The following is a 19,889-nucleotide window of genomic DNA, read 5'->3' as shown; positions in this document are numbered from 1 at the left end:
TCGTCTGGAACTTTTCCTTGCCACTGGACTCCATCAGTGCCAATTCAGGAGACGTGTGGTTAGGGATTGCACAACGCTTGCCTCACAATTACATGTGCAGCTATCCTTACAGGGGGTGTCTATTATCTTTTGAGACTGAATGGGGGCATCAATTTATTTAATGTGCAATTTTTATTTTTTATTTTTTTTATTTTTTTTTTTTACATGGAGTTCACCACTTACCAAGGCCCAATAGCCACTCGGGGATAAGGGTTATTGTATAATCAATGGGATAGTGTAGCAATAGTATTGGAGAATTGATAAGGTGTCATTACTTAGGGGGGGGGCGGTTCATCAGGAATTTGTTTGTGTTGGACTTGAAGACATCCAGGTTGAAGTCGGGAGGGAAACAGGCAAGCGGAACAGAGTTCCACAGGCGTGCAGTTCTAAGAAAGAAGCTTTGTTCATGGAATCTACGTTTTGATTTAGGCAATATACGAAGATTGACCCAACGGGTCACAAGGCATTTACTATCTGACAGTTTTTTTTTTTTAATTCCTTATTAAATCTTGTTAAAATGTTTATGCAAAACAGAGAGGATGCTATTTTTTAAATTTTTTTTTAGATAGGATTTTCAAATTTAATTCAATTTTTATGGTACATTTTGTTTACTGCAAGATGAAAAGTACAGAATAGTTGCAAAACGCCCTCCCAATGTTAAGAATGGTTTTCTAAATATTATTTCAGCACAATTTGTATTCTGCATAAGCACCCTTGTTGGTTAAAGTTTTAAAAGAACAGATAAATAAGAAAGATAATTTTTGTAATAAAGTTTCAAGTTCCGATCAGTAATGAGCAGATCATGCATGCCATTCTAAATTCTTTTTGATAAACCTAAATATACGGACAAAAATTATACTCACCTAAAAAAGATGATACACCAACACGGCAACTAACAAGGTTGAATATTGTTCTCTAACAGCACAATGGTAACATTAAAATAACGGGTGCTTATGAAGATATAGTCGACTGATAGATATTTTTAATTATGTTGCTTTAAGCAAAAAAAAACATTACGTACTTAATTGTCATACCAAAAATCGTAGTATATCCAAAAATTACGAAAAAATAATTGAGTAAAAATTTATTTCTAGTTGAAAGTAATTTTTACGGAAAATTGGGTAAAATTGCATTTTTCTCACAAGTTATAAAATAGGCAGTATTAAAAGCAGGGGATATAACTCCGAAAGAAATATTTTAGATTACTCGTTTCATAGCTGCAATATTTATTGTCTATAGCGATAGACTTTATTTTTACTAAAACTACAACAGAATTTGTTCTACTCGAATTTTCGTAATTTTTGAATATATTACTATTTTCGACATGGCAATTAAGTGTGTAATATTTTTTTGGCTTAAAACGAAGTATTTAAAAATTCGATTCGTCACCTATAGCTTAACAAGCACCAAATAATGAAAAGTTGCCTCCCTTTTCATTAACAATTGTTCGTGAAAAAAAAAAAAATCTTGAATAAGAAAACAAGAAACTAAAAAGAATGACAAAGTTGCTAGTAGGGTGAGATGGAGGTCAAGTAATATAAAAAAAAATATTTAAGAATCTTTCACTTGTAAATAAATAGCAACAAGTATTCATACACGTCAAAGTAAAACATTTGCAAAACCGATCCATTTCAAGCATTTATGGAAATTGAGGAAGCAATTTCCAGGAATTCAGGCAACCCCTCCAATCTATTTGCATGAAGACGGTTTCTTCCTTTTTTGTGTTAGTTTTTTTCCTGTCCTTTCTATATAGACTTATACATATTTTCTTTTCTTTATCTTTTTAAAACTTTCCAACTTAAAAAAAAAAATCTTTTAAACTTCACCGATTGATATATTATTTTATATAAGAACACTGGTGAAGCATAATTTTTTTTCTCTCATTGTTTTTTTTTACAAAAGGTGTACATTCGTTTCAGACGCTATTGATAGAAATTCATTCAAGAATGCCAAATCAAGTAAGATTTTAACAAGTATAAAAACAACAATCTCAAGAAAAAGAACAAAAGAATATAAATTTTTTTTTTTTTGTTTTATTTTCAGCATCATTTCAAATTTGATAACTGTCACTAAATTCAACGAAACCAATCACCAATGCAAATGTCCATTTTCTAAAGTTTTTAAACAATCAATGCTCTAGTTCTGGTTTGCCGTACTTCTTTTCCCATGTTTGTATATATTCTTCTTTACGAATATCTCGACGGGCAAAATATTCGGGATAGCGGGCTTTTTCTTCAGGTGACCACGTGTCCAATATCTGAAAATAAACATATTGAAGAATTAGAATATGAACAAAAAAGGAGAATCATATTTTGAAAGCAAATAAGAAGCTTTGTTCTACTTCTATAGCCACTTATGGAAAGAAGTCATGAATGAAAAACTGCAGTATCAAGAATAGCAAATAGAAAAAACAAAAAGAAAGTGTATGCCAAGTGGCTGTACCCTATTAAAACATTGTCCTGGAGTTTTTATGATGCCTTTCTTTCAAGATCTTTTAAACGAAATTAAAGACGCAGTATTCTTAATCGTTTTATAGTATAACTTAGCATGTATAACTTGCTATTGTGTGGTTTTCTGGTCGGGCTCCTTGCCTGGACCAATGTAACTCTCCCTCTCTCTCTCTCCAGATTTCTCTGTCTTCCACCAGCTGTCTCAAATCTTCAGCATCACAGTTGGCATTATGTGCAATTTGCTGGATGTATGTGGATCTAGATCAACCTAAGTTCGTGCATCTGTGCCATGAAGACCACAGCAATACATTTCTCACCAGTTCTTGCTTGCTTCTCTGAAAGTGACCGGCAAATCACTCGTTCCCTGATGGTAGTAGATATGGCAGGTAGGTTGCCATAAAGTTGTTGCTTCGTGGGATGATCTTGCCAAGATATATTTAACACTGTTTGTAGCATATGGGTGTATGCGTTGTCTAGCTTTCTTTCCAATCTCTATAAGGTGTGGTTTTATTAAACTTTAAAAAATCGGATGTGAATCGATTACAATTAATCACACATCAGTTTGTGTGAAAATGGATAAAAATTTCAACTTGTGATAACTTTTTTTGGAGGGTTTTGATAAAATTTGAATGTAAACAAAATTTAATCTCTTCTTTATAAACTTTTTTCTTTTTTTTTTTACTCACATTCACTCCAAACAATGCAACGGGCTACTAATTGGGATCATGTCTAGAGGAGATGAGCAAGATTTCAGTTTATATTACATTTAAACTTCTGCATGTCAGTAAAGTCAGGGAAGCAAGAAACTGGGAGGGAATTCCAAATTCCAACATCTAGCTGTCCATGGGAAGAAACTATTAGAAAAGAAGGCCTTCCACTATTTAGGGACCTCTATAATTCAATTACAGAGTTACAGATCGTGCTTTGGCTGCTAAAAAAAAAAAAAAAAAAAAAAGTGTTATAGCAGGTAGTTAATGGTCCAAACAAAACACAGACAAAACAAAACGATTGAGCAAGGAAACGTGGCAGGGTACATAAATAATTCAAGGGCGGTAACTTCAAGTTTTACCACATTTTTATATTAAAGACCAAGTTGCAATAATTTGAAAGTAATCAAAAAAGAGGATAGAAGTTGGAGTTATCTTCCTTATTCATACATTGGCCAAGTTTTCTTTCCAGTTGTCTCGTTTTGTGGGTATAATTATCGTATTTCATGTTATTTTTTTGTTTGTTTTAATTTAATATTTTTATTTTGTGACTAAAACATAGGTAAAACTAAGTTGTTCAGAAGCAGAAACACTGCCACAAACAATTTCACTGTAACTAATTGAAAATCAGAAATGTTCAGAAACTATTTCACTATTTAACTTTACTTTGTTAATGCACTTTAATGAGGCATAGAATGAATGAGAAATATGTAGAAAATAAGAGGTATGAGAAATAAAACACTAAGGAAAAAGTATCTCACCCAATCAGGCATATGAGGTTCTCGACCGTAACAGATTCCACCAGGAGAATGAGCATCTAAAAAAGCAAAGAAAATTTATTTTTTTGCAACTTTATATCAATACATGAATGAAAAAAATGTAAAAAAGTATAAAAGCACAAGAACCAATAAAGACGATGTAATGTAATGGATTTATTCAATTGTTATTCAATCATTTGCCTTTTCTTTTCTCGGAAGCATGAACTTCAAATTTTATCGAAAGTTGAGATCACTTGCTCATAAACACTGACTCAACAAGCAATTACCTTTTTTTTGTGAAAGAGAAAACAGACAGCACAAATTATGCAACATCAGTTTATCTCTTGATTCTGATTATCAGAAAACTTTTAGGCATTCCACCATTTTCCATAGTTTCTCTTTTGCCTAACTTCCAAAACATTTATTTGATTTCTACTTAAAACATGCTATTTATTTGTTTGTTTTAATTATTAGCAAACAAAACATGTTGCCATTAAAACCAATTCATACTTCAAACTCTTTAAAGTCTTTCAATATTCAGAAAGTTTGTTGACTCTTCAAAGATTAAAATATCTGACCGATTCTTAGCATTCATACAGGTCAGACTGATTCTTTCAAAAACCTCAAACTCTGCAACACTATTACTGCAATTGATTAATCAACTGCACCAAAAATCTTATTGAAAAATATACAGGAGACCATAGACTCATATTTCATACGAGCGAAATCATAGTTGAGAATATATTTAACTTTTATGAAACTTAAGAAAACAGTTTCTTTTTTTCTTTTTTTTTTGGTGTGCTTGGCAGATGATGGAAAAAACCAGAAACAGCCGGTCAAGCTTTCCTTAACTGTTAAACCACTACAAGCAAATGATAAAATGGTAAACAGAAAAACATGGAAATACAATAAATACAAAAAAAGATAACATGAACCTACTATAAGTCTAATGAAGAAATATTTATTTTCTGCTTGTAAGAATAAATTTTTTTTGGATAAATATTGTTTTATTTCAATGTTTTTTTTTGTTTAGTTTGGACTAAAAGTTTTTTAATAAAACTTAAGAAAGTTTTTCTGTAATTTTTTTGTGTGTTTATGAAAAGATTTTTTTAAAAAATGGAAGAAAAGTTGTAAAGAAAGCTTTTTTTTTGTGTTACTGTTTAATGGTTAAGGAAGGAATCTTTACAAGCCAGGAAATATTTCCTTTCTTTCCAACAACAATAAATTAGTAACATTGTCTTCCTCTATTTCTTTCTTGGGGGGGGGGGGGGCTTTCTAAATAGTTTAATTTTCTTCCAATTTATATTCAAAAAAAAAATATACACGTCTGCTTACATTCTTATTGGCTAATGCTTGTAATTTCTAAGTCAATCCTTCTAGTGTTTAATGTTAACAAATGTCTTGCTAAAAAATACAAGCATAATATCGAGATAAGTCATGATTGACAAAAATATACATTCATATGTCGGTCGTGGCTACGTTTACATTTGTTCAAGGGAGATAACTAATTGTTAAATTGTAAAAGTTTTTGTAAATATAGCTGAACTTAAATTACATTTTACAATTAAAACTGGTTTACTTACAAAATGTTTAAAGATATGTATAAATTAAAGAACTCGCTTTATCTTTAAAATTTAAAAAACTAATTTAGTACTGAATAAATCAGTGTTTTTTATGATAAAATGTAAAATTACCAATTTTTCATTTAAATTTAAAAATTTTAAATGTTCAGGTTTCAGTCTGTTTTTCATTTTAGATACCTTTTGAGAATTATCTTTTCATGATAAAATGCAGATATTTGCAATAAATGAGTTGAATAAAATAATGAACAGAGAAGATATATTTGATCTTCAAAATTTCCAAAATTTTAGATTCACTAATCTACTTATAACTAATTGTTATTTGTTTTCAAGTCGGTTTCTATTTAACCCATAGTTGGGACCCTAACAGGTACCACCACTCTGGGTCAGAGTGGACCTGGGAAGCAATGGCAATTAAAGGGTGGCTCCACACTCCCCAAAGCTTGCAAGCTAGGGCCTCACCATCAGATAGTTTAAGGTCATATCCAGGACCCAGAAATTTGTAAATTGCTTGATAATTCCCTAAATATCTTCATTCGGTATTCTCTTATTTAACTTGATGTGATAATGAAGGTCTCATTTGATTTATTTTAACATTTTATATTAACCTGCAATTAACAGTGGGTATCAAAGAAATTCACAGAAAATAGTTATCCTTTCCTTACATTTAATTCTAAGTATATTCTTTTCAAGAACAAGTTATTTTTTATTTTAAAGTATATTGTAAACTATAAATAAAAAAAAGGGAGGTAATTTGTATATTAGAATTGTCTCCCGTGTGTGTGTGTGTATATATATATATATATATATATATAACTAAATTTACAGAAATGTATTGGAATAATCATTTTTTTCTGATATTACACAGAGTTAATGTTTGTTTCTCTACATCTTTTTTCTTATATATTTGTAGACAATGTGTGACGAGGCATACTCATTTGCATAAGCATGGATCATTTGCATAAGCATGGATCTCAGAATTTCTGAGTGTGAAGAGTTTTCGTTTCTGAGTCAGCAGATCCCCACATGTCCATTTTAGTGCCGACAGCCAATGTAGAAAAATTAGAGGATGAAGAAGTAGAAGACGAAACAAAAAACCCAACAAAAGATGCTCCAGTATTATGACTGAGGGAAGGTTCAACCTAAAATTTGTACTAGAACATAACAGAGCAACATCTATTGTAGACTGATTGGAAAATGTGGACTCGATTTGCAAACTCTTTGGGGGGAAAAAAAGTCCATACAACTCACCGGAGGGACCTTCAACACCTACCAGCAACTGTCAGATTTAGATAAGATCAACGTGACTCGGGGAAAAGATGTGCTGTGCAGAACATTTGCTTTTGACTCCTGCTAGGCGTACAAGCAGTTTTAGAGAAACATCTTACGTTCGGATGAATGTAGATGAGTTTTACGAGCTACTGACGAAATTCTCCAACCTGTTCGGAGGAGTCCCCAGCTAGACACTGAAGTATGCTTTTATGCCCTAATTCTTTGCCCATACTCAGGAGTTGTTACGGACTTCTGCTGATATAGACCACATCCACACAGAAAGCTTGCTCAGCCGAACAAGGGTTGTCACAACAATGAAAGAGCTGCTGCCACTATCAACCAATCAGTCACAGAAAAAGTCCCTCTACCCAAGCCCACAGAGAACTCGCTGCATTGTTTTACTTGCTTCAGGCTCAAACATCTGGCTAAGCATTGCCAATTTGAATGACTGACACAACATTGTAAGCCAACACTCCAATGTTACAAATGCCAAAAGGAGAACCAAATCACATAAAAATATCCAATAAACAGAGACAGAAGTGAGATGCAAGTGCCACTCTCGTTCCAGGTAAAATGAAAACCAACCTGCCAGTGCTGTGTGTGTGTCAATGGAGTGATGCGTGTTGCATTGATTGACTCAGTTTGAACAGTCTCTTATGAAGCGTTCGGTTTGTGGTCCACCAAATGGATGCAAGGCAGAGGTGATAATCATTGACGGAAAGAGCATAACCAGCAGGAGCGCAGCTAAGGTCGATCTACAGGTGGATAAGAGGATTTCCATAGTAGTAGAGATACTGGTCATGAATGAAGATCTGCTGGGGTTAGATTTCCTGCTCGGACTTCACATCATCTGTTCCATCACACGAAAGTTAGCAAGTAAAAAAGGGGAGGGAAGTCAGACATAACTGCATCTTTACTATTTCCAGGAGATATTTCTTTTCCTTTTCTGCATTCTATATAGATTTATAGGTTTTTTTCTATCTTCAAACATTTTGGATGTTTTTAACATTCAGCATCAGGGAGGTGACAGTGGTTAACAATGCAGACTGACAACCTGGATATGCCAGATTCAACCCCAGTTCATTCCAAAGAAACATTTTCATTTGGGATATTGCCAAACCTTTACGTGATCTTACACAATGTCTTTCTAGAAAAGAATTCTAACTAGAAAGATATCAGAGAAATGGATGTCAACAATAATCAGCTGATTCATACAAAATTAATGATTATCAGCAACATTTATTTAATGTCTAGTCACAAATTCAAATTTCTCTCTTACGCGCACACACACACACACACAATTATTATTTAATAAATATTTTTAATATTCATATACGTTTCAAGTTTTCCTACAATCGGTATTGAATTATATAACTGTAATGAAATAGTAATCTGAAGCCAAAGAAAGAATTTGGAATCCAAGTGTGAATAATTCAAGTACAGTTGTAATATATGACCACATTTATAACCAGCATGGCATCCGAAAGTTTTGGTTATGTATTTTAACTTTAGTAATTTGAAACTCCATCCATTATTTATGATAGTATTGTTATAGTTTAACCAAGTTAAAATCCGTCAGCCCATACAATAGTGTTAATAATTTTTTTTTAAATTAATTTGGTTAGATTAAACGACCCAATAAATGAATCAACTTGATAAGAACATAGTAATTTATTAGATTTAATTTTTTTTTTGGGGGGGGGGGGACATGCTTCCTTTTCATTGGCCGACTCGCAAATGGGAAGAAGAGGGGGAATTATAAAATCTGCAAAGAGAACAATAGCACAAATCTTTACAAGTAGGATCAGATAACAGGTCGGGGGTGGCTGTATGAGCTCATCTGATGAGCAAGAACCCCAAAATCGACAATGAAGACAGCAATCATCATCGAGGACCACCCAACTACATTCAAATGTATTTTGCAATATTCAATAATATCTGCAATGTGAAGCAATTATCATAAAATCCAAAAAGTTAACAAGTCTGAAGAAATTATACTCTATAAGGTTCTAAAATTATCAATTCTGTAATTTGAGGAGTGATTGAGATATGATGAAATCCAAAAAGCCAACTCAAATAAAACGATGGTCCACAAAGTATCATAATATCCAAAATTATAGGGAAATTTATAAACAATTTCTTTATTATAATTCTTTGAATTTTAGATGAATTAAAAAATATTGCAATGTATTCAATTTTATTTTTTATTATTTTTCCTTTTTCATTATATATATATATATATGTGTATGTGTATGTGTGGAAACCTTTGCATGACTTGCGATATATTTTCATTATATATATATATATATATATATATATATATATATATATATATATGTGTTTTTGTGAATAAAATAGAGAAGGCTTACCACAAAAACGTGCTCGTGTCTGTCTGTCGTGTGGGCTGAGAAGGAAAAACGAAAAGATCCAAGATGGCGATCGTGGTCTTTTAATGCCCATGGTCTCAAACAGTTCTTGAAAAATCGCGTCATGATTTTGAGGTGCGCCTGGGCACCATAAAAGCAGGTCGCTGGGGGGAGTGGGCATAAGCGTTCAGACTTGTGTAGGGTGAACATCGTCATACTTTTCTGAACTTGTTTACATTGGACTTGAAGGCAACGATATTGTAGCAAGCCAGCAGAACAGTGTTCCATAGGCAGGCAATTCTAAGAAAGAAGCGCTCAGACCTGTGTAGAGCAAACATCATCGTGCGACTCAGACTTTTCCGATTCAGTTTTTTTTAATTATTTATTTGACGGTAAACAGTTATCTGTTTCTATCAATGAGACTGTCAGGCGACCCTGAACCATTCGATGCTATAGAAAAAAAGGCCTTTTTTCTATAGCATCGAATGGTTCAGGGTCATCTGAACTAACTCATTGACTGAAACAGATGGCTGTTTTTAGCAACCAAATGTAACTGTTTACCTTCGAATAAATAATAAAATATTTGGCTCTTGTTATTGAGCACTATCTAACAATCTCGTGTTCATTAGTCCCTACTTTTGAACATCTCAAGCCTGGATATATATATATTAGTGCCGCCAAAAAGAAAGTCTGCACTTGTAATTTTTTCAAAAACCGCAAATTTAAGCTAAATTGAATAACTTTTGAAACAACCTATACCTCATTTGATTCGCCTTTTATTCCTTTATAATTTTACTTGTACATATTTGACTTTAATTGAAGTATCCTAGTGTCCACGTCAATTTAAAAAATTAGTTTCAAATCAAGAAGACAAAAAGAAACTCCGTAGCAACAGATGAGCTTAAAACTAGCTTAAAATATCCACCTTTTAGCATCTCTAATCGTATTTGTTGTTGTTCTAGGTTATCCAACGTAACATTTAGTCCATATACCCAGAGTCTCTCTTAGTGATCGTCAGGAGCTCATAAATCTCCCCTTTTCTGGTTTATCCAATCAAGAAATTGGTCGCAGATGAAAATGTGATGAGAAAACAGTACAAATGAATGTGCAATAGGACCTAAACACCAGCAGTGTTCATGATGCTCCTAAATCTGGTCGTTCTAGAGTTACTTCTTATAGGGAAGACAATGCCATCAAGATCTGCAGTCTCAGAAACAGTTTTGAAACAGCTCCCCAAATCCAACAGTGTAATCTTGTCAAAAGGTGCTCTGTTTCTACAGTTAAGAACAGATTTAAGGAAGTCAATTTGTGTGGTTGTGTTCCAAGACGCAAGCCAATGATTTCCGTAAAGAACAGAAAGCACTGTCTGGACTTCGTCAGATGCAATGAAGATCATGACTCTTCATATTGGTCAAAAGTGATTTTTAGCAATGAAAGAAAGTTCAATAGGCTAGGCAGTGATGGTAGGCAGTATGTCTGTTGAAGGAAGGAATTTAATCCTAGGTGTACAGTTTCAATGCTGCAAGGTAGTAGAGGTTCAATTTTGGCATGGGGCATTATTAGTACCAATGCCTATAGGTCGCTTGCAAGGTCAAATTAATTTGACCAAGTACATTAATATGTTGACTGAGCATTTTCTACCCTACTTTGGCCGAAATTTGGATGATAATCCCATCTTCATGCAGGATAATGCTCCCATTTACATAGCTAGCAATATCAAGAGGTTTCTTGAAGAGCATGATATTCCGTGTTTGAGTTGGCCTGCACAATCTCCAGACATCAATCCTATCGAAAAGATATAGCATTACATCAAGAAACAGCTACACAATGATAAAATTTCAAATTTGGAGGAAATTTGGACAAAAATAAAAGAGAAGTGGGATGTCCTTTCACTGAAGTACTGCCGCAGGCTAATTCAAAAGAATGCCCCAAAATTTGCATACTGTCAAATTGCAGAAGGGTTATGCTACTAAATAATTAGTTCATTGTGTTCCTGTTGCATTGATGTTCTAAAGTTACATTTAAATAACAATTTTCTATTGTGCAGAGTTTCTTTTTGCCTTCTCGATTTGAAGTTATTTTTTTAAACTGACCTTAACACTAGAATACTTCAATTAAAAGTCAAATACGAACAGGGAAAATTATAGAGGAATAAAAAACGAATCAAATGAGGTATAGGTCGTTTAAAAAGTTGCATTCAATTTAGCATAAATTTGTGGTTTTGAAAAATTACAAGTACGAACTTTCTTTTTGGCAGCAATACATATATAAGTTATGAAAATATAAATATCACAATTAAGTTACTCAGAGAGTTCCACATTTCATTCCCATAAGGAATCATTAGCTACACAGAATTATTTATGTTTCAGTCTGGGGAAAATCAGTCTAATTGCTCAAAGTTATAATCACTTAAGTACGGTTAGAATAAATACTAAAAATATATGCAATATATTTTATGAGCTTACACACTTCATAAAAAATAATTATGCTTTGCCAGTGTTCATAACACTTTTCTTTATTTTTTTCATTTAATTTTACTGATTCAAACGTTACTTTATATGAATATCAGTGTGAACACTTGCGAAGCATATTTTATCTAATAGTTAATACTTGGAAAATGGAAACTGCAATATAATTTTTTTTTTTTTTTTACAAGTCACCACTTATCAAGGCCTGGAGGCCACTCGGGGATAAGGGTTATTGCATGTCTAGTGATCAATGGGATAATATCGTAGTAATCGCTAGTAATGGAGATCTGATAAAGTGTCTTACTTAAGAGGACCGTTCATCAGGAACTTGTTTATGTTGGACTTGAAAACATCCAAGTTATAGTCAAGTGGGAAACAGGGAGATGCAACAGAGTTCCACAGGCGTGCACTTCTAAGAAAGAAGCTTTGTTCATGGAATTTACGTTTTGATTTAGGCACAGAAAAAGAGTGGGGAAAATTACTGACAGCGGCTTCAGCTAGAAGGGAGTTTTTCGTGAAAGATTGGCGAAGGAGGACCAGAGATTGGAGCTCAGACGAGCACTTACCATGGAAATAACGATAAAACAACCACAGGCTTGCAACGTCTCTGTGGGAGAGAGGTTACAGGGAAGAGCAAAGAGCATCCTCCACTAGGCTACAAAGTCTATTTTGTACTCTGTCAAGGCAGGATAGGCTGTTTTTAGCAGCTCCTGCCCAGATATGGTAGCAGTACTCCATCCTTGGACGTACTTTTATATAGATAAAGAATTGCATCAGCAGTGAGATATCTACTGGAGCGGTAGAAGGATCTCACCATTTTCCAGCGACCTTGGCAACAGATTTGATGTACATGTTCCATTTCAGATCAGGAGTAAAGGTCAATCCCAGAAGCTTATCAAAACATGGAGCCTCCCAAAGACGAGAGCCATCCATTTCAATTGATGCCAGATGGGGATCTGGGTGTTAATGATGCAAAGATAGAAGCTTGGTTTTGGATACATTAAAAGTAACCAGCTACCTCTTCCCCCATTGTACCACGTGCTCAAGATCAGAGGAGAGAGAAATTTGTCATTTACGCCCTTTGATGTGTTACCATAGATGGCCGTGTCATCAGCATAGATGTCAACAAATGATTTGAGTATGTGTTTTGGGAGATCATTGATGTAGATCAGGAAGAGAGTTGGGCCCAGGATGGACTCTTGAAGAGCACCAGCATTAATACTGTGGGCTTCTGATTTCTGCCTATCAACCACTACTCTTATGAGCCTATCAGAGAGAAATGATTTAATAATTGAGAAAACATTTCCAGTTATACTGTAGCTGGAAATCTTGTGAAGTAGGCCTTTATGCCATACCTTTGATATGTCAAGAGCAATTGCCCTAGAAAGGAAGCCTTTGTCGAGAGATTCACTAATCCAATGAGATATAACCGTTAGCATATCTGCTGTAGATCTAGCAGAACGGAAACCATATTGCATGTCACTAAGAAGGTTATTTCTGCTAAGGTGGTTTACTACTTCTTTATTTAATATGGATTCCAGCAATTTACTTATGACACACAGGAGACTTATTGGTCTGTACTGAGAGGAGATAACCTGTCACCTGAATTCTTAAATACAGGGCATACTGATGAGGTTTTCCAGGGTGTTGGAAAGCACTTCTCCTTAAGACAACGCTTAAACAGTTTTGTAAGTATGGGGGCAAGTTCTGGTTGAAGCTTTTTCAACACTATAATTGGAATGCCGTCAGGGCCAGTTGCTTTACTGGAATCGCACAGATATTTGTATGTTGCATAGCGTGTTGTCTGTTATAGGAGGAAATACTGGGAGTTGATGGCCTTCATCATGTAGGGTATAATTAGCTGCAAAGTTCATGGCAAATAGTTTGGCTTTGTCTGATGCTGACGAAATGATCTCAGGTCCATTGATGATGGTTGGGATAGAACACATGCTTCTTTCTGTTCAGGATCCTGTTTGTTATTTGCTACAACTGGTGAGAACCAAGCCGCTGCTCAGCTACTTTGGATTTAACAGACTGAGCATATAGCTCTCTTGCATTTTTTATTACTCTTTTACAGTGGGTGCTGGCAGTCCTGAAAGCAGCTTTAGTCTCAGTACATCTATTATATTGGTAGCTACGGAAAAAGTGATTTCTGTGTGCGATGACAGCAGCACATTCTGGGGAGAATCATGGCTGGCTGTTAAGTTTTTGTTGGAATTTTTTAGATGGTATCAATCGGTTTATACCTACAATTAACCATTCAGTAAGGTCTGATACTATAGAGGACACATCCTTTTTAAACATGGAATGCAGAGGTAGATCAGATGTAAATGTATGGAAGCTATCCCAGTCAGCCATATAGTATTGATATACTGTACGTTGGAGAGGTACGCCTGAAGACTTGTTGCATTTCATTTTTATCTTAACTGATACGACCGAGTGGTCGGAAGATCCCAAAGGAGATAGAACTGAACATGAACATAGCTCAGGGGAAGTTGTGAGAAAAAGATCTAGAAGGCTTGCATACTGATCGGTAGTATCGGGCACACGGGTGAGTTCATGAACAATCTGAGTGAGGTCATAGGCAATGGAGAAACCAGGACAGAACCTCCCCTCATCATCTGTCTTGTTTGAATGGGTCAGCCATTCCACATTGTGGACATCGAAGTCACCACAGATGTGAATGTTAGTCGAAGGATGAGCAGACAGGGTATGGTCAATTTTCTCAGATATGCGCTTAAAGATAGTAACTCCACTGTTGTGGGGGTGATAGAGGGCAAATATAAATGCAGTGGTGTAAGCAAGTGCAACCCGGACGCACATATAAGGTAAATTAGGGTCTTCTCTGGAGATATCCCTACCACACGGAAAGCCATCTTTAATGTAGGCACATATTCCATGCCCAAGGCGATCTTGGGAGTCAGATTTAGATGTTAAGTTAGAGTATCCATTAATTATGAACTCATCTAAGGAAGTGGTCAGCCCTATGCCAGTTTCGCTTAGGAAAAATATGTCCGGTTTCATCTCCTGTAATTGTGTTTCAACCTCTGGAAGGTTGGAACGTAGACCCCTTATGTTAGCAAAGGAGACATGGTAGTAAGGGTCTACGTTGGAGGATGGGATTCTAGATTTTTTCGTGTTTTTTTTTTTTCTGGAGATAATTCATGTTGAGGTTTTGGGATTTGTGGAACAGGTCGACAGACTTGGTTAGAGCAAGTTAGAAAGGGAAAGTAAGAAAAAAAGACAGGAAATTTTTTTTGTAGCACATAAGGTAAAACCGTAACAATTACCCACTAGTATAGCATCGAGAGGCCCCACCAGAGACTACTGCATGGTCCAGAATCCATTCACCAAATGGCAATACAGCAGCCCCAGTACAATTGGTACAATTTAAAAGGGTTCAATGTTTAAAGTGTTTGATCAAATATGCATAAACTAAAGACAAAAATACAGTAAAGTGAAATTTCTTACATTTGAATGGTTGAGGATGCTGGTATTTCCAGAGGAGGTGGTTTCCATCATTAAGAAGTTTTTTAGCTTTTGTCATATCAATCTCATCTTTGTTTGCATCAAACTTGGCTCTGAGTAATACACTTTCATATCTCAGAGTAATTCTGGAAAATAAATACAGGAAAACGCAATTTAACGAAAACAATAAAATATAAGAAACAATGAAATCACACTACCCAGTGTTTACCTGGTCATAAAATATGCTTAAATATGATATTTTTTATGCATATTTCATATTTAATATTATAGAGCCAATTCTATATTGATTATATTGTACTCAATATATATTAGCAATTTAAAAAGTTGAAAAGAAAAAATATATATAACTTAGGTGCCATCAGCTCGGTCTCCAATGTTATTCCCTACCCTCTGAGCTAAAACAAGATGCATATGAAAGCTTAATTAATTAACTAACTTAAACATAAATGTATATTTGTGCATGCATGGAGGATACACATTAAGTCAATTTACGCCTACCAAGTTCCAATTTTTAGTTTTAACCCCTTAGCAGCTACTTTTACCAGCTATAAACCAAATCAAATTTATTCCACAAGTCCAAATCCTCTTTATATCAAGTTTCAAGTCTGTAGACCAAAAATTGACCGTAGTTTGGTAGAGACTATACCGCACACAAATGCAAGATCATTTATATATATTTTATACATGAATTGTTGATTTATTTATTGCGGACTATTATCATCTTTCTTAGTTGTTGTTTCACGATGTTTTGGACAACTATTCCTCTGGCCTTCGTCAGGTGGTAACCGCGACGGGATAGAAACTTCGAATTTCCCAACTGCATTCTCAGCAATTACTGCCTTCCATAGTTGTTGTCTCACCACGTTTTTGACCAACTAAACCTCTGGCCGGCTTTGGGTAGGATTGAAACCGCTATCTTCAGACAATTCTCACCTGGAACCGTAGAGATTCAACATCTCTATCTACTGTACCACGGACTCCTTCAGGGCGCAGTAGTGGATAGAGACGTTGAATCTCTACGGTTCCAGGTGAGAATTGTCTGAAGAAAGCGGTTTCAATCCTACCCAAAGCCGGCCAAAGACTTACTTGGCCAAAAACATGGTGAGACGACAACTATGGATGGCAGTAATTGCTGAGAATATAGAGAGATTCAGAGTTCCTATCCTGTCGCAGTTACCACCTGACGAAGGCCAGAGGAATAGTTGGTCGAAACGCTGTGAAACAACAACTAATAAAGATGAGGATAATAGTCCGCAATAAATAAATTAATAAATAATACTCATCTCCATAATGAATTCCAATTAAATAATATATATAAACTGTTGAGTTATTTATCATACTGACATTGATATTAAAACTCTTTTCTATTTTGAAATGAATACAACTTTAACTTAGTCATGAATATACCAGCAACTTCAAAAAGGATAACTAATTTGCATATTCTTTTAAAAACGAACTTTTATTAATTCATTATTTGCTTTTTTTCTCCCCGTTTTCTTATTGAATGATTAGTTTTATTTCACTACGACGCATAGTTCTATTTATGCGTATTTTCTACATTGTGCATAATTTAGAGTAAATCTGTCTTTTTTTTTTTTATTATTCAATTTTCACCCCAAACAAGGCACAGTCCCACTTTGAAGTAGGAGGCTACTATCGGGGACAACTTGGATTTTTCTCTTAAGAAGGATTTACTCCAGAATGGTCTCTACTAAACTAATATTTATCTTTCAAGAGATTTTTACAATGAATTTATTTAGCTGAACTTGTCAGTTTCTGCCATCGCCGTGAAAACATTTTTCACTATAACTTTTGTTTTTACGTGTAAGAATATATTTTTTCCTTTTAGAGATTACATTTAGGCTTTAATCTTTCAAACACAAAGTAATTGGAAACCTACAAAAAAAATTATAAGCCGGCTTTCAAAACAATGTTCCTCTATCAGTTTCTGCCCTTAAATTGCACATACCCAAGATTTGTGAAAAAAATCCTCACATAGGTTTTGCCCTTGGCAGAATGGAAGAAAACCAATCAGAAATTACAACAGGCTCACCTTTTAAACTTCAACGTAAATTTTATTAAAGCAAAAAGATCCATGTTGCAAAAGATTTGTCATCTTCAGCTATCTGCTACAATGGGCCAGTAACATCCCCAAAGGGATAATAGTTCATCTTCGATAAAAGCTGGATAGAACACTTCTGCCGACGAAGAACTGCGCACAGGTTGAAGAGTTGAAATATCTTCCAAGATGGATACTGCAAGTCGGGTGGTGCCTCGAGGAGTCCTCTGTTGATACAGTCCAATGGTGGACAAGGCAGGTCAAATAGTAGAGCTTAATTTTGTCTTTGGCAGACATTAATTTATAATGAAGAAAGTCAATAGATTCACAGAGCACAAAGCATGTAAAAATAATTCACCCAACATAAGGGCATTAAAACGTCTCAAAGTAACAAAGTAATTTCAATATTTTGAGCTTTGAGTGAGAATTCGATGTCCATTTCAGCCTGCATCTTTTTGAATTCTGGCGATTTGAAAGGATAATTTTGGCGGCAAAGACATCCTCAGCTGTTAGTAATAACATGTAATCTGATTGGTTCAAACAAATCTGTGGGCGGACAAACTATCCATTAAAGAGCCTGCTTATTTCTGCAGAATTTCTTACAGATTTTCCGTTATGGGTTAAATTTGGCAATGAGGTACAACAGGCGAAAGGAAACCATAGAAGATTAAACCCAGATTCCACACATTTTTTTAGATTTGGATATAATTCAATACGCTCTCTTTAAAAAAGATAAATGATAAAAATTAGAATATGAATTTAAAAACAAGTATTAATGTATATGTAACTGCAACCTACTTTCATAAAGAGCAAATAAAAAAAAGAAGAAATGGGGTACATATGAAGAGATTGTACCATACTAGATGGGGGGGGGTTATTTTTTATTTCTTGCTTTTTTTTTTTTTTAAGGGGGAGGGGAGGCATATCTGCCTTCTTTTGCTCTCATTTATAATTTAATTTGTGGGGCACGCGGGAATGACGGCTGCCTGTACTCCCATTCTCCACACACACACACACGTTTCCAATATGGGGGATCGATTTACTAAAACGTTGTAATTAAAAACCGAGCACCCCTTTCAAATGACTAAATATTGACTTTTTTGTTTTTGATAATCTGGTAGATTAGTATCCAATCGATAATAATCCGCTGAAAAAATTGCAAAAAGAAAACGAAAAGAAAAAATATATAAGGAAGGTGTGCGTGTGCATTGTACACACCTTTTTGTTCGTTTGCTTATTATAAAAAAAAAAAAAAAATAAACTCGTTTCACTTTGCAGATGATAGCTCCGCCGCGAGGTTTGTATTACTATACACAGAGGTACGAAAAAAATTGTCAAAAAACAAATATACAACAGATAATTGTGTTTTTATTTGATGTAAAATGTTTATTCGGTTTGAAAAAACGAGTAATGTTGAACCTGTCGAAGAACAAGAAAAGATGATCGCAATGTCTTTGAAGACTTGATAATCACTTCAAAATAAGAAATGAAACAAAATAGTGGTAGAAACCAACCCAATAAATGTTTTCGTAACATTTATTGGGTGGGTTTACCACCGTTTTGTTTTATTTCTTATTTTGAAGTGATTATCGAGTCTTCACAGACATCGTGGTCAATCTTTTCTTGTTCCCCTACAGCGTTCAACATTACTCGTTTTTCGAACCGAATAAACATTTTATATTAAATAAAAACAAAACATTATCCAGTTAGGTAGAAAAGTAACTTACCTTGCCTTTGGTAACATTTATTTGTTATATATTTGTTGTTGTTTTTTGTTTTTTTTGTTGTTTTTTGACAACGTTTTGTACCTTTGTGTATTGTAATTGTTATGAAACTTGAATTTAAATTGAAAATACTATTTTAAAAAAATGATAAAATAGCACGCAGACGCAGCCGCAGAGGTACCAAAAACACACAAGTCACACAAAACAATAACAACGCGTTAATATACAGTATACATTGACGTATAAAAGTTGTAAAAATGAATTTGTACGCATATTATTAAATTTAAATTTGGATCGCACTCTGGCCAAAGTGGAGAAATAGCTACACATTGGAAATATATTTATGAGAAATCTTAAGCTATATCACTTCATTCAGACAAAAAGTAAACAAGGTTATTAAAGAGTGACCTTGTCCGGCTTGTGATAGTAAGTAAATGTCGAAGATCCGAAACAATTTGAGTATATTGTGCGCTAAAACGAACTGAAATACAAAGATATTATTTTCAAGAATTTACCTATTGAGACCGTAGTACGACTGAATTAACCGAAGGCCATCTTTGTAGAGCTTTCTTACTTTTTGAGCGTGAGACAAGGCGCTGGTTTGCAGATACGCCATGATTGTTGATCAGTCTGATAGCCTAACTTCCGTTACGTCACTTCCCGTCGATTACCTCCGTTCTATATTGTTTTTTTTGGGGGGGGGGGTAAGATTTACTTATGAGTATTTATTCTTCAGTTTTTTTTTGTTTTTTTTTTCTAATTTCTAGATTAACTCTTTTGGCTGAATCATCTCTCCCCCCCCCACCCCCACTTGAAAAATTCCTTCTTTTTTAGGTGATTACGTGTGAACACCATGAAAAAAAAAAAAACGAAAGCAATGCCTATAGAATTTAGAGTAGGGGATCAATTTCGTATATAAATTTAACGTAAAATGATCCCGCTTTTCGAGCTATTCTAATTTTAAGAGCACTTAGCCA

General features: G+C 34.5%; 1 protein-coding gene across 1 annotated transcript; it reads right to left on the bottom strand.

The window, feature by feature from the left end:
• Positions 1 to 1,803: 1,803 nt before the first annotated feature.
• LOC145297562 (NADH dehydrogenase [ubiquinone] 1 beta subcomplex subunit 9-like) lies at positions 1,804 to 19,585 on the bottom strand. Its single transcript, XM_080143569.1, has 4 exons — positions 19,428 to 19,585; positions 15,112 to 15,254; positions 3,958 to 4,013; positions 1,804 to 2,296 (listed from the first exon to the last, which is right to left on the bottom strand). Exons 1-4 carry the CDS (start codon positions 19,526 to 19,528, stop codon positions 2,168 to 2,170), a joined length of 429 nt encoding a protein of 142 aa, XP_079999695.1. The 5' UTR covers positions 19,529 to 19,585; the 3' UTR covers positions 1,804 to 2,167.
• Positions 19,586 to 19,889: the final 304 nt, after the last annotated feature.

This window comes from Euprymna scolopes, chromosome 18 (genome assembly GCF_053919585.1).
Source record: "Euprymna scolopes isolate OS-2025 chromosome 18, ASM5391958v1, whole genome shotgun sequence".
Taxonomy (NCBI): domain Eukaryota; kingdom Metazoa; phylum Mollusca; class Cephalopoda; order Sepiida; family Sepiolidae; genus Euprymna; species Euprymna scolopes.
Note: the sequence above shows the minus strand (reverse complement) of the source record. Positions and strands in the feature narration are given on the sequence as shown.

Excerpts from the sequence above, each read along its gene's own strand:
- LOC145297562 (XM_080143569.1), bottom strand. The coding sequence starts at position 19,528 with ATGGCGTATCTGCAAACCAGCGCCTTGTCTCACGCTCAAAAAGTAAGA. Across the intron at positions 15,255-19,427 it reads TCGTACTACGGTCTCAATAG|AATTACTCTGAGATATGAAA; the intron begins GTAAATTCTTGA and ends TTTATTTTCCAG. Across the intron at positions 4,014-15,111 it reads GCATCCTCAACCATTCAAAT|ATGCTCATTCTCCTGGTGGA; the intron begins GTAAGAAATTTC and ends TTGCTTTTTTAG.